At 36.3% G+C, this 13,200-nt stretch overlaps 1 protein-coding gene across 2 annotated transcripts in view; it reads right to left on the bottom strand.

Moving 5' to 3' along the window:
* Positions 1-8,107: 8,107 nt before the first annotated feature.
* Positions 8,108-13,200, bottom strand: part of MORN5 (MORN repeat containing 5) — a 63,041-nt gene continuing 57,948 nt past the window's right edge. For both annotated transcript variants that reach the window (XM_051979574.1, XM_051979573.1), the window contains exon 5: positions 8,108-8,315. In XM_051979574.1, the coding sequence (XP_051835534.1) occupies positions 8,236-8,315 (80 nt within the window). In that variant the 3' untranslated portion in view covers positions 8,108-8,235. The remainder of the gene's footprint in view (positions 8,316-13,200) is intronic.

The raw sequence follows: 13,200 nt of genomic DNA, 5'->3' as shown, positions 1-13,200 counted from the left end.
TGATGTAATTCCATTTTTTCCACTTGCTTCTTAGTGGATAGATCACGCCTTGGGAGTCCCTGTCCTAGTGTGTGATTATTTGGTTAATCATCAACTGCCAGAGAGCTTAGCACATATTCCTGGTAAATTGTTACAATTTCCCAGTTAGCAAGCTGGTCATTAAACTGGCAATGGTATTCCTTGGTGTAATTACCCAATCAATGCCGTCTGTTACCCAAGCCCCAAGAAGAGGGGAAAGAAAACAGTTCCCCACCATTGCTAACTTGCATCTTCTGCCATTGCTGTAGGGGACAGAGCAGATGCCATGTCAGATTTGGAGTACTGAGTTAACTTCAAATGCTAAAAATGATCTGGAGGCAGGAGGATGGGGTAGAAAGAGTGCAGGATTAAGAATCATAAGAAAGCTGGGTTTGACTCCTGTCTCCACTATCTAGCAGCTGTGTCTTCTCTCTTTCCCTCAATTTCCTCATATATGAAGTTGGGAAAATATCTGTAATGTCTACCTAGCAGGGATGTGAGAAAAATGCAGTGCACACTGTGAGGCCCTGTGTTTTTGAGGAGTACATAACACTGCTTATCAAAAACCCATTAGCCAGGTGCTAGAACGCTGGGTTTGGAGTCAGAGAGACTCCTCTTCCTGAGTTACAATCTGATCTTAGACATTTACTAGCTCTGTGATCCTAGACATGTCACCTAACTCTGTTTGCCTCAGTTTCATAATCTGTAAAATGAGCCAGAGAAGGGAAGCCACTTCAGGATTTAGGGTCACGAAGAGTCTGAAATGACCAAACAACAAAAATGAAAAAGGTTTAGCAAAGATACAACTCTTTCTCTAAAAACAAAACTTCTAGGTTAAAATCTTTCTATACCTTCATCCTATGCCATTCTCCAAGTTTTACCACAAATCTTCAATCTACCAGATACTAAAAGAGCTTCAACTCTTCCAGTGTCATGGCAGTACCAACATATCACTGAATTTGTCCATCTATTGCCTCATTTTTGCCATAAAACTGGCCCACCTCCTTTTCTGCTAATAAAAGCCCTTCATTCTTCATACACAAAATCATAGGTACATATTTGCGGTTGTTTGTGCCTACCTTGCATCTTTCTATTGTTCTCTGAGTGATTTCTAAGTTTTAGTTCTTCAGTTCACTATGTTCCATGATTTGTAGCTATCAGCAAAAGAGAGAGAGAAGAATGGAGTTGACCTTTAAGACTAGCAGGTGTGGTAAGATGAGATCACCTGCCTCAATATTTCTTTGAGCTCAGGGTAAGGCCTAGTCACTGGTTAGTGTATTCCAACTGACATATAGACCAAGGAGAAAAAGAAATATCAGTAGGGCCTAGATAATTGGAAGCAGTCACTCTTGCTTTTTCTCCTGTCAGACCACACAGCCTAAAAGCAGAGAACATGTCTGGTCTCAATCCACCAAGAGAATGGAACTGTTACCCTTAGTCTTCCAATGAAAAAGCGGGAAGTAGACTCAATGACCTATTATTATAAGTCCCCTGTGATTCAAAGATACCTTGGCCTTTTTTAGGACTTCTGTAATATTAATAGGGTTTTCCAAGTTAATTGTTTGGGGCTCAACTCTTCCCTTCTCCTTGATTCTGTTGAACCATTTCATAATTGACAAACATAGGAATTCTATTCAAAAGGTATTTATTAAGCAAATATTATATGCAAGACTCTGTGCTAAGCTCCATATCTAATACAAAGGTAGATATGACAAAGGCCCTGCTCTGGAGAGATTTACATTTTAATTGCAGGAAAAATTAGTCATAAATAGCTATGATACAGGGATGTCAGTAAGTGAAAGTCCAAGAAAAGTGGTAACACAAATTTCAGCAAGAAGAAAGCACTTTTACCTGCAGGGATCTGAATTTAGCCTTGAAGGGAAGAGCAACAACAAAGATGGGAAAAGGGCCAAAGAATAGTATTCAAAAAGGTACAGAGTTGGGGAAAGGAAAAGAATGGTTTACATAAAATAGTTTGGAGTGATAATAAATTATAGTTTTATAGTACTTTAAGATTTATAATTGCTTTCCTCATAGAAACCCAGTTAGTAATATAAAGATTGTTATATTTATTTTTCAGATGGATAATTGGCACATGGGGTAATGATTTTAAATGTAATGCTAAAATAGGAAGATCACTTAGGCAGTATAAAGAGAAAGATCATATACTGAAAGAAGAAAGATTAGGTGGAAGGCTATTACAATGGCTTAAGCAACAAGAGATGGAAGTTTCACTTAAAACAGTCACTGTGGGGATGAAAAAGAGAGGAAAGGTGGGAAAGATATAAAGGGTAAAGACACCCTGTTTTCGCTCCATTGTCTTGAATTCAGCATAGGATGCTTTTGTGAGCAAGGGAAGTAATTCTATGGCACTGCAGGAAAAGAATAGTCTCACAAATGATAGTAGGAATGAGTCTTTAATGGCTAATATATTACTTATATAATAAGTATTAACAGAATGGCACAGAGTATTGAAGAAAATATTAGATTTGGAGCTGGAAGACTTGGGTTAGATTCCCATTTTTGCTCTCATTTCTTTTGTGACTCTTGGGAAGCCAACTAAATTCTCAAAAATCTTGGTTTTCTCAATTTTAAAATAAAGAGGACAGGACTAGATGACTACCAATGTCCCTTTTAACTCTAAACCCTCTGATCAAAATAAATACTATAATCCTATAACCACTGTCAGATTTATTTCCTTGAATAAGAAACTAAAATAGTTCACCAGATGAGTTAAAATCACTGTGATTTTTTTTTAATCAGAAAGAACATGGACGCAGGAATCAGAAAACCTGTCTTCATCTCTCTAAAAAGGGAAGAGGCCTGGATAATATCGTAAGTCCCTTTTAGTTTTGTGGTTCACAAATATAGTCTCTGGGGATCCTCTTTAAAGAATCATGATTCCATGGAAATGCATGCTATTTAAAGGTCCCAGATTATGGGTAAGATGGCATTAAAAAGAGAGTACATGCTTTTCTAATTTAAATAAAATATTAGTAGGTGCTCAATAAATACTTGTTAACTGACTAACATGGTGCACATCTCAGTTGTAGTAGCTTGTTCAATCATAATAGTGAAATAAATGGAAACAAAACCACTAGAGAATCATGAGAGGGAGCCAGAGATGTTTACCCTTGAAAAATTTAGGGAAGTCATGACCACTATCTTCAAAAATCTGAAGGACTATCAAATGGAAGAAATAGACATGTTTTGCTTGGCTTCAGGGTATCAGATTATGCTTATTGTATGCTGTTATTGGTTGTCCTTTATTCTCAGAGAGGACTTTGACATCTGGGAGGAGATGCCATGACATGTAAGTGAATCGGATTGAAGTGAGGGAAGGTGTACAAGATTACCAGCTTCATTTTTTTTCAGGAACTTCCAGGACCATTTCCAGTCATCCTAATCTATATCTTGTTCAGTGGATAGAAGTGTCAAAAAAAGTAGGTTTTGGTTTGGTATAAAGAATAACTTCTGGACAAAGTTGTCCCATTATGGACCAAACTTCTGAGCCAGATACTTTTCATTCTGAAAGACTAACTTTTTTAGGCATAATGGGATTACCAGAGCACATACTGTATTTAGAGCAGGAAGAAACCTTATAAGTCTCTTCATTTTACTGATAATGAAACAGAGTGGAGAAGTGATTAGTTCAGGGTCAAATGGTGGATTTGAGACTTGAACCAAGGCTGTTTCCATTTTTTTCCCATTGCATGAGAACGGCAGTAAGATATAAACCAATAAAGCTAGCCTTAAAATCAGAAAGATATAAATTCAAATTCTGTTTCTGACAGATGCTAGCCATGTGTTTGGACAAGCAACTTAACCTCTCAGTACTCTAGGTAACTCTGTAAGTTGCAGAGGAGCTATTGATATCTGTCTCCTTCAACTGAACCATTCTACCTACACTTAATAAATATTATAGAAGGGATTACTTCCTAAGTAGAGGTGAGATTAAATGTTGCCCCTTCCAGTTCAGATTTCTGTGAATGAATACTTTAATTTAAAAAAGCAAAGCAATTTCTGAGTAATCCTGAAGCATAGAGCTGAAAAGATTGGATTTAAGAATTCTGCCACAAGACTAGGATTTGACACAAGATTCAACTGAGGTAGCATGCTATAATAAAAGAAATTCCAGATATGGAGTTAGAAGAGACCTGGGTTCTTTAATGCTGTATAATCTACAGCAAGGAGGCAGGTGGAAGACTTAGTGGATAGAAGTCTGGGCCTGGAGTCAAGAAGACCTGACTTCAAATCCAGTTACATTCATTCACTAGCTATGTAATTCTGGGCAAGTCATTTAACCTCTGAGTCCCTTAATCTACTGACGAAGGAAATGGCAAACCACTCCAGTGGACAGTATTTGTATGCTAAGGTCCACAGCAGTCAGAAGAGTTGACATGACTGAACAACAACATCTATAGCAAGGCATAGAAAAACAAGGAAGTGGTAGTGTTATTGGAATAGACACCATAATTCTTCACAGAAGTTATCCATAGCAATGCCATTTGGGGCTCCTTCAACCATAAGACCTGGTAAATAAAACTGCTTCCAAATCCAGGTAGCAAGAGGATTGGAAAGGCTCCAGAAACATAGTTGATCCTTATGTCCAAGCATAACACACCTTTCATATGCTTTTCCTAACCCTCTGAGTTCAAGAAAACTTCTACCGTGTTTCCCTGATAATAAGACACTGTCTTATTATTTTTTTGGACAGAAAACACCAGAGGGCTTATTTTCAGGGGAGGGCTTATTTTAATGAACATTGACAGCAATTTTAATAAACAGGTAAATGTGAACAAAAAAAAAGTACCTTTATTCAATAATGATCATGTCATCTTCTTCAACAACATCGTCATAAGTGTCCATACCCTGAATTCCGTCCTGGATGTCTTGCGCCTCTATTTCCTTCAGAAGAAGTGGACCCAATCTGTCATGTCCAGCAATATCGCTCTCTTTAAATGAACATATCTTGTCCAGGTAACCTCTTGTAGTGCCTTGGTGACACAGCTGTCAGTAATTTTATCCCATGACTTCTTCACCCAAGTCTCGACTTCTTGCAGACAGGGCTTCACAGAGTTTCCACGCTGATTTCTTTCCATTCTATTTTCAATGTAGTCATTGACTTCCATGCGCACATGGTCCTTGAATGGCTTGTTTATTGCAATATCAAGGATCTGGAGATAGGCAGTCATTCCTGCAGGAATCATTACTTGATCTATTCTTCTCTCTGCAAAGAAATTCTTCATTTCTTTAGCGTGGTGAGTGCTGGCTGAGTTCTTCTTTTATCCTCCATCATGCCCCTTTTATCCTCCATCATGCCCCCTCACTCCCGCTTACATACCGGTTTTTATGTTGTCCTGCCTCAGCTCTCCTCCGCGGCACTGCTCTCAATGGCGCCAGCAAGCAAATCACTGGGGAAGAACAGGATGACGCGCTCACTGCTGCAGCTCTGATTGGATGCAGCTCAGAGCGCGGCGTGTGTTTCACCTGGGGGAAGGGGGGGAGAGAACGGTGCATACAGAGGGTACCATAATGTAGCATGTAGCGCAGGGGATCACCTTCACTACAGTAGCAATCTCAATAGGGCTTATTTTCGGGAGAGGGCTTATTTTAGAGGAATCTTACACAGTAAGGGGAGGGCTTATTTTCGGGATAGGTCTTATTATCGGAGAAACACGGTATATTTCAAATACTTGAAAACAAATATTAATCTCTAGTCTTCTCTTTTATAACCTAACCAACCCCATCTTCTCCAACTCATCATTATGTGGTATGGTCTTTTAGTCCCTGTTGGACTCACTCCAGTTTTTCAATGCCCTTCCTAAAATGTAGTATCTGATACATAATATACATAACACTTCAAATATGGTCTGACCAGACCTGAAGACAGCTGAGATTGTTACATTCCTCATCTGGATATTATGACTCTCACAGTTGTAAATATTTGATTGGACTTCATAGTTATTGGATCTGAGGTATTCTGAGGGACATAGAGGGCAAAAAGATATAAAATGAATTTTTGCCTGGCATTGGAAGGAGTCAGTGTTGTGTCATAGATATTTCCAATGAGCTATTTCTTCAATTTTTTACAAATAGGAAATTGCTGAGAATCCATTTTATAAATGAAGAAACTGTGTTTGAAAGAAATTAAGTAAGATTACACAGGAAGAAAACAGCAAAGGATAAGATTTTACTCCAGATTTTCTGACTCCAAATTCAGTACTCTTCACACCACTCCATATAGATAATTTTTAAAAATTCAATTTTGTTTTCACATTCAAATTCTCTCATGCCCATTTCTATTTCCCCCATTCATTGAAAAGGCAAGAACAAAACCCATTGTAAATATGTATAAATAAGCAAAACAAATCCCTTCCCTATCCCAACAAAGGAAAGAAAGGAAATAAAATAAAATATGTTTTAATCTGCCCTGTAAGTCCATCTCTTCTCTAACTGGAAGTGCATATCATGTTTCTTCATGAGTCTTTTGGATCAATTCATTATGTTGATCAGAGTTACAAACTTTTTCAAAGATGTTTAAATTTACAATATTATTGTTATTGTATAAATTTGTTTTGCTGGTTCTGCATACTTTGCATCATTTCATAAAAGTCTTCCCAGATTTTTCTGAAACTATCCCTTTCATCATTTCTTATGATAATAATATTCCATCACATTCATATACCATAACTTGTTCAACCATTCCCCAGGTGATTGGCATTCCCTCAGTTTTCAATTCTTTGCTACCATGAAAAAAGCTATTTTAAGTATTTTTCTATATATGAATCTTTCTGGCTCCTACTTTGGGGTAGTGGTAGTGCTCTTACTGGATTAAGAGATAGGCAGTTTAGTAGCTTTTGAGGTATAATTCCATTTTGTTTTCCAGAATGGCTAGACTAGTTAGAACTCTATTAATGGTGTGTAACCGTGTAAAGTATCTGTTTTCCCACAATCCCTCCAGCATTTGAGATTTCCCATTTTTCTCAACTATGCTAATCTAATGATTATGTTCACATGGATCATTGAAAGCAACTATCCAAATGTGATTTGTTCTAATATTTTACTTTTATTTAATTTTGGACTTTTTTGTCCATTTGTAGCACTTGTCCAAAATTTTTATGTGATTATATTGATAGATTAAATCAATAGATTACTAATCTAATTGTCTATCATTTCTAAGCAATGTATGTTTCTCATCCATTTTGTCTTTCCACAGTGGCTGACTAAACTGACTCTTTTGAATGTCACTGATCTTATTTGGGAGATCTTTTAGTGTTTCAGGCCTTCAATTCATACTATATTATCCATAAGTAGGAACATCTGGAGAATACCATCATTAATAGAGAATCCCTTTTCCACTTGGACTTTGCAAAGAATTTTTGACAACCCATTGACTCATTCAGTATGTTATCATTCCTGACATTATTCTAAAGGTCTGTGCCACCCATACTTTTATACTGAACATTCCCCACCCCAACCAGAATGTAAATTCCTTCAGGACAGGTACTGTTTCACCTTTTAGTTTTTGTTGACCTTGCATTTAGTACAATGCCTTACACATAAGAACATAAGAACAACATATACCCCTTATAAGCCAATTAATTTTATTCTGTTCAGTGGCTACACACTGGAGATTTTCAAGGAAGTCAGTCCTGTTATGGACCAATAGAAGCTTAATAAATGCTAATGTACTGAACTGGCATAATTACAATGATAATAGATGTCATGTTTATGGCACTTTTTACTTAAATTATCTCATTTGATCCTCCTAATAACTCCAAAAGGGAAAGCATACTCATCCCTATGTTATAAAAAAAAAAAAGTAGTATGTTCCATTTTGGACAAGTAGCAAGTGAAAGAGCCAGTGCTTGAATTCAGATCTTTTCCCTCTCAGTCTATAATACCCTCACTGCTCTTTTATTATGTATATGATCTGAAAAGTGGTTTTATATTTTGAAAGAGATAATCATTTGTGATTATAGGGTAACTACAAAGAGACTGGTTTTTGTGGAGTGAGAATCTGGCCCCAATAATGCTTCCCTACCACTTGCAAGCAAGGCCTTTCTATATAAAGAAAACACTTAAATACAGTGAATCCCAAAAGCTTTTATTTCTACTTAAAACAGGTAAACAATGAAACTGTTATTATTTCCTACTGGAAAGATAGTTATTCTCAAGAACTCTACCCACTGATTCCAGAAGTAGTAAGGTGGATCAGAGCTTAGCTTTCTGGCCAATAAATTCATCCCAGCCTTTCCGACAAGTGTGGATGATCCATTCGTGTTCATCATCATCTGCAATGGAAAAGGAAGCTTTATTACAAGTATATGAAAGAGTCTCCTGCCTGCAACTTCCCAACGTAGGCCCTTCCTGTTTTATCTGTGGAAGAGGATAAGCTAGTCCCCCTTAGAGATCAGATAACTTTGTTCCATTTAGTGGCAAAAGCCCCTGATTCCCAAAACTGCTTCATGGGTCCACCAAAGGTTGATTTTTTTTTTTCCTCTGAGGCAATTGGGATTAAGTGACTTGCCTAGGGTCACACAGCAAGGAAGTCCTAGCTAGGACCTGCTAGGAGGCAGGTCATCCTGACTTCAGAGCTGGTGCTCTGTCCACTGTGATACCTAGATATTTTTTTTAAATGAATGAAAGAAGAGGGATGTTTAGAGTCATTTGTAGAGACTAAATTAATCTTTGATTATTTGCTTTAGTCTTGAGTAGTTTAGAAAAAAAAGAAATTAGCTCTTTTCAAGGCATTGTTCCCAATCTACAGTAGATTCCGGTCACTTCATAGAATCAGAAAATGACCCATTGTAGAATATTAGAAGCTACAAGGTATTTAAAAATAATTAACCCTCTGCTGGGGTATACTCTTGAAACAACACAGAAACTTATAATAAATGTTAATCTCTTCATGGAGCTTTACTGGAGCTATAGGATGTTAAAATTCAATGAATCCTACTAATAACTATTTCAGGAGCAGAATCTCTGAAATAAAGGGAAAAAAAAAGATGTTTGCTCATTTCTTTTTCCATGCAATTAGGTCCCAATTTCTCTTTTTGAAAGGAAAAAAAAAAACACTTATAGGACTTTATAGCTCATTAATTGCTCTTAGTTCATGGTGATTATAGTAAGTAAGATTAGCCATAAATAAACAGTATTCTCAGACTTTTCTTTCTTACATACATTTTCTGTGAATGGAAAGGGAATCTTGTAATAAATGTTTTCTCAAAATTGTTTGTTACTGGTGCCAGAAATAACTGATCCTGACATATAGAGAAATATGAATTTTTAGGGCAAGAGTTTTCTTTCTTTATCTTTTTAAAATCATAGACCTCTTGAGTCTCTGGACCCCTTCTTAGAATAATGTTTTTAAATAAAATACAAATTGAAAAATTCTATTGAAATAGAGTTATTTCTCTATATATGCACACATATCATATATTTTAAAATTTTAGACACACTAGGTTAAGAACCCTTGGTGTAGAGAAATAATTTCCTGGTCTTTAGAATTCAGTTAATTCCTACAAACATTTATTAAATATTTGTGTGTGTGGAGAGATATGCTAAGTTGAAAAAGGATCCCTAAAATGTATTCAAGGACAGTGTAATAGGATAGGAAAGAAGATTATTACAATAATTATAACAAAGTTGATATGTACATAGGGAGAGGTTCAACCAGACTATGACAGACTTGGAAGGGAGAGAACACATCTGGGAGGAATAAGTAAGGATTTGGTGAAGATGGCATGAGCTAGGCCCTGAAAGTGGGGAATAATGGAAGAGTGGCAGAGACCATTCTCTGCACCAATATGTGTACAAAGTAAGGCATAGAGATGGGCCATGACATTAGGGAATAATGAATCAACTGGTTTGGCTCATTATAAATATAAACATTACTTGAGTATTGGGACTGATTCTCTTTTATATTTGTATTGCCAGTGCCTAGAACAATTTCTGGCACATAAAGCTGTAAAAAGAGGTTGGACCAGATTTTAAAATCAATCAATTAAGATATTTATATTTAGTCCTATGGGCAAAGGACATTGTTAGATAAAGGATGGCATGATGAATTTTTTAAAGAAAGATTACTATCAATAAAATTAATGATAATGGTGGATTGGAAAGAGTGAAGACTGGAAAAAGAAAGAACATTTAGGAGGCTGTTATAATAATATAGGAGAAAGCAAAAGAGGGCCAGAGTTAGAGTAGGACCATGTGAGAGGACAGAAGGAGAGTTATGTGCCACCTTTGCATCTATCTTTTAAAAGAAAATTATTGATCTCTTTTTTCATTAAAGCTTTTCATTTTCAAAACGCATGCATGGATAATTTTTCAACACTGACTCTTACAAAACCTTGTGTTCCAAATTTACCCCCTCTTTCTCTCACTCTCCCCAGATGACAAGTAATCCAATCTATGTTAAACATGTGCAATTCTTCTATACATATTTCAACAATTATTGTGCTGTACAAGAAAAATCAGATCAAAAAGAAAAAAAAATAAGAAAACAAAATGCAAATAAACAACAACAAAAAGAGTAAAAATGCTACGTTGTGGTCCACACTCAGTTCTCACAGTCCTTTCTCTGGATGTAGATGACTTTCTTCAACACAAGATCATTGGAACTGGCTTCAATCATCTCATTGTTGAAAAGAGCCACATCCATTAGAATTGATCTTCGTATAATCTTTTTGTTGCCATGTACAATAATGTCCTACTTCTGCTCATTTCACTTAGCATAAATTCATGTAAGTCTCTCTCAGTCTCTCCAAAATCATCCTGCTGATCATTTCTTACAGAACAATAATATACCATAACATTCATATACCATAATTTATTCAGCTATTTTTTAGTTGATGGGCATCCACTCAGTTTCCAGTTTTTTGCTGTAATGGGCTGAGGCTTGATGCACTGAGGTCCCAAGCACATGAGGCTAAATAGTAATTGGACCATACTCTATTAATATATAAGCTTGGAGAAAGAATGGCCCCCGCCCACTCTTTGTGCAAGTCCTGATGTGTTGTATAGGAAATGATGATTTTGGTGGGTGGAGGCAGGGGAGTGGAAAAGGAAGGGGAAGGAGAGACTTTTGGCATTGCTATTGCAACGGTTTGCTCAGCTCAGATCGTTCTCTGTTAGCTAGCTTCCTGTCGCAGCTGCCCATATTGCTATAGCAATCTTTCTTGCCCATATTGCTATCGCAATCTTTATTCACCTCTTCACTTCAATAAATATTGAAGATTTTTCCCTTAACCTGAATTCCTGACTCTGGCTGATTTTAAATATGCGGTCATTACATTTTGCCACTATAAAAAGGGCTGCCACAAACATTTCTGCACATATAGGTCCCTTTCCCTCCTTTATGATCTCTTTGGGATACAAGCATAGTAGTAACACTGCTGGATCAAAGGGTATGCACAGTTTGATAACTCTGGGCATAGTTCCAAATTGTTCTCCAGAATGGTTGAATCAGTTCACAATTCTACCAATAATGTATCAGTGTGCCAGTTTTCCATCCCCTCCAACATTATTCATTATCTTTTCATGTCATCTTAGCCAATCTGAGAGGTGTGTAGTGTGTAGTGGTACCTCAAAGTTGTTTTAATTTGCATTTCTCTGATCTATAGTTATTTAGAGAACCTTTTCATATGACTAGAAATGGTTTCAATTTCTTTTTCTGAAGATGTTCTATTCATATCCTTTGACCTTTTATCAACTGGAGAATGACTTGAATTTTTATAAATTTGAGTCAATTCTCTATATATTTTAGAAATGAGTCCTTTATCAAAACCCTTGAAAGTAAAATTTCCCCCAGTTTTTTGCTAATCTTATCTGCATTGGTTTTTGTTTGTACAACATTATCTATTTTGTATTCAATAATGTACTCCAGTTCTTCTTTGACCACAAATTCCTTCCTTCTCCACAGATCTTAGAGGTAAACTATTTTTTGTTCTGCTTATAATATCACTCTTTATATCTAAATCATGAACCCATTTCTACCTAATCTTGGCATATAGTGTTAAACATGGGTTAACGCCTAGTTTCTGTCATAATATTTTCCAATTTTCCAAGCAGATTTTATTAAATAGTGGATCTTTCTTTTTTTTTAAATCAACTTTATTTCTGAATATATCCCTCTTCTATTAAAAGAGCCATCTCTTGTTATAAAAAGAAAAGATCAGTAGAACTGATCAAACCAAGTCTGACATTTTATGCAATGCTTTTCATCCCTTCTCTGAGAAAAGTCTGATCATTTTTATTACACATCATTCAGTGGGGCAGTTAGACAACAATGTATAAAGTACTGGGTCTGAGGTCAGGAAGACTCATCTTCCTGAATTAAAATCTGGCTTCAGACACTTACTAGCTCTAGCTGTATCACTCTAAGCAAGTTAGTGAACAGTATTTGCCTCAGTTTCCTCATCTGTAAAATGAACTGGAGAAGGAAATGATAAACCCCTTTAGTATCCTTGCTAAGACAACTCCAAATAGGGTCACCAAGAGTGAGATATGCTTGAAACAACTGAACAACAGTAATTGTGTATATTGTTTTACTTGTGTTGCTTATTTGATCAATTCTGATGTTTTCCCAAGCTTTCTGTACTCATCATATTCCTCTTGTCTTACAATGCAGTGAGAGTCCATTATATTCAGGCACCACAATTTCTTTAGTTATTTCTCCAACCAAGGCTCTTTCAAGTCCCTTTTTCTGCCAAGCAGAATGAGTTACCACAAACCAAGTCAGCTGGATACAATGCAAAGGTCATTTATTCTAATCCATAATCATGTGAAAGTGTACAGTTGGATCTTTTTCACTGTAGCCAGTCCCATTGTAGGCTAGACAATTTAGGTTGCTTGCTTATAGGAGTGCTCTTTGCTTCTGGGAAGGGTAGCTATTTCTCAACTATAGGCCTTATGATAAGCCAATGGCATTTCAAAGACAGCTTCTAGCTTATTGATGACAATTTTTCCCTTAGACAAAATCTAACTACAAGACTTTTTACATTGTTGTACTTTGTTCAATTAGAGTCACTTGAATAGAGTTTCCTGAAAGTTTAAAGAATTATTCCTCATGTCTGAGTAAATTGGTCAAATCATTTCTTTCCTGCTAAATCTGTTTGAAAACTAGTAATTGTGGGAATGGAAGTTTTAAATGTGGCAAGTAGAGGTAGAACATTT

The sequence above is a fragment of the Antechinus flavipes genome, chromosome 2 (genome assembly GCF_016432865.1).
Source record: "Antechinus flavipes isolate AdamAnt ecotype Samford, QLD, Australia chromosome 2, AdamAnt_v2, whole genome shotgun sequence".
In the NCBI taxonomy this organism is placed as follows: Eukaryota; Metazoa; Chordata; class Mammalia; order Dasyuromorphia; family Dasyuridae; genus Antechinus; species Antechinus flavipes.
This window is presented reverse-complemented; position numbering and strand designations above follow the sequence as displayed.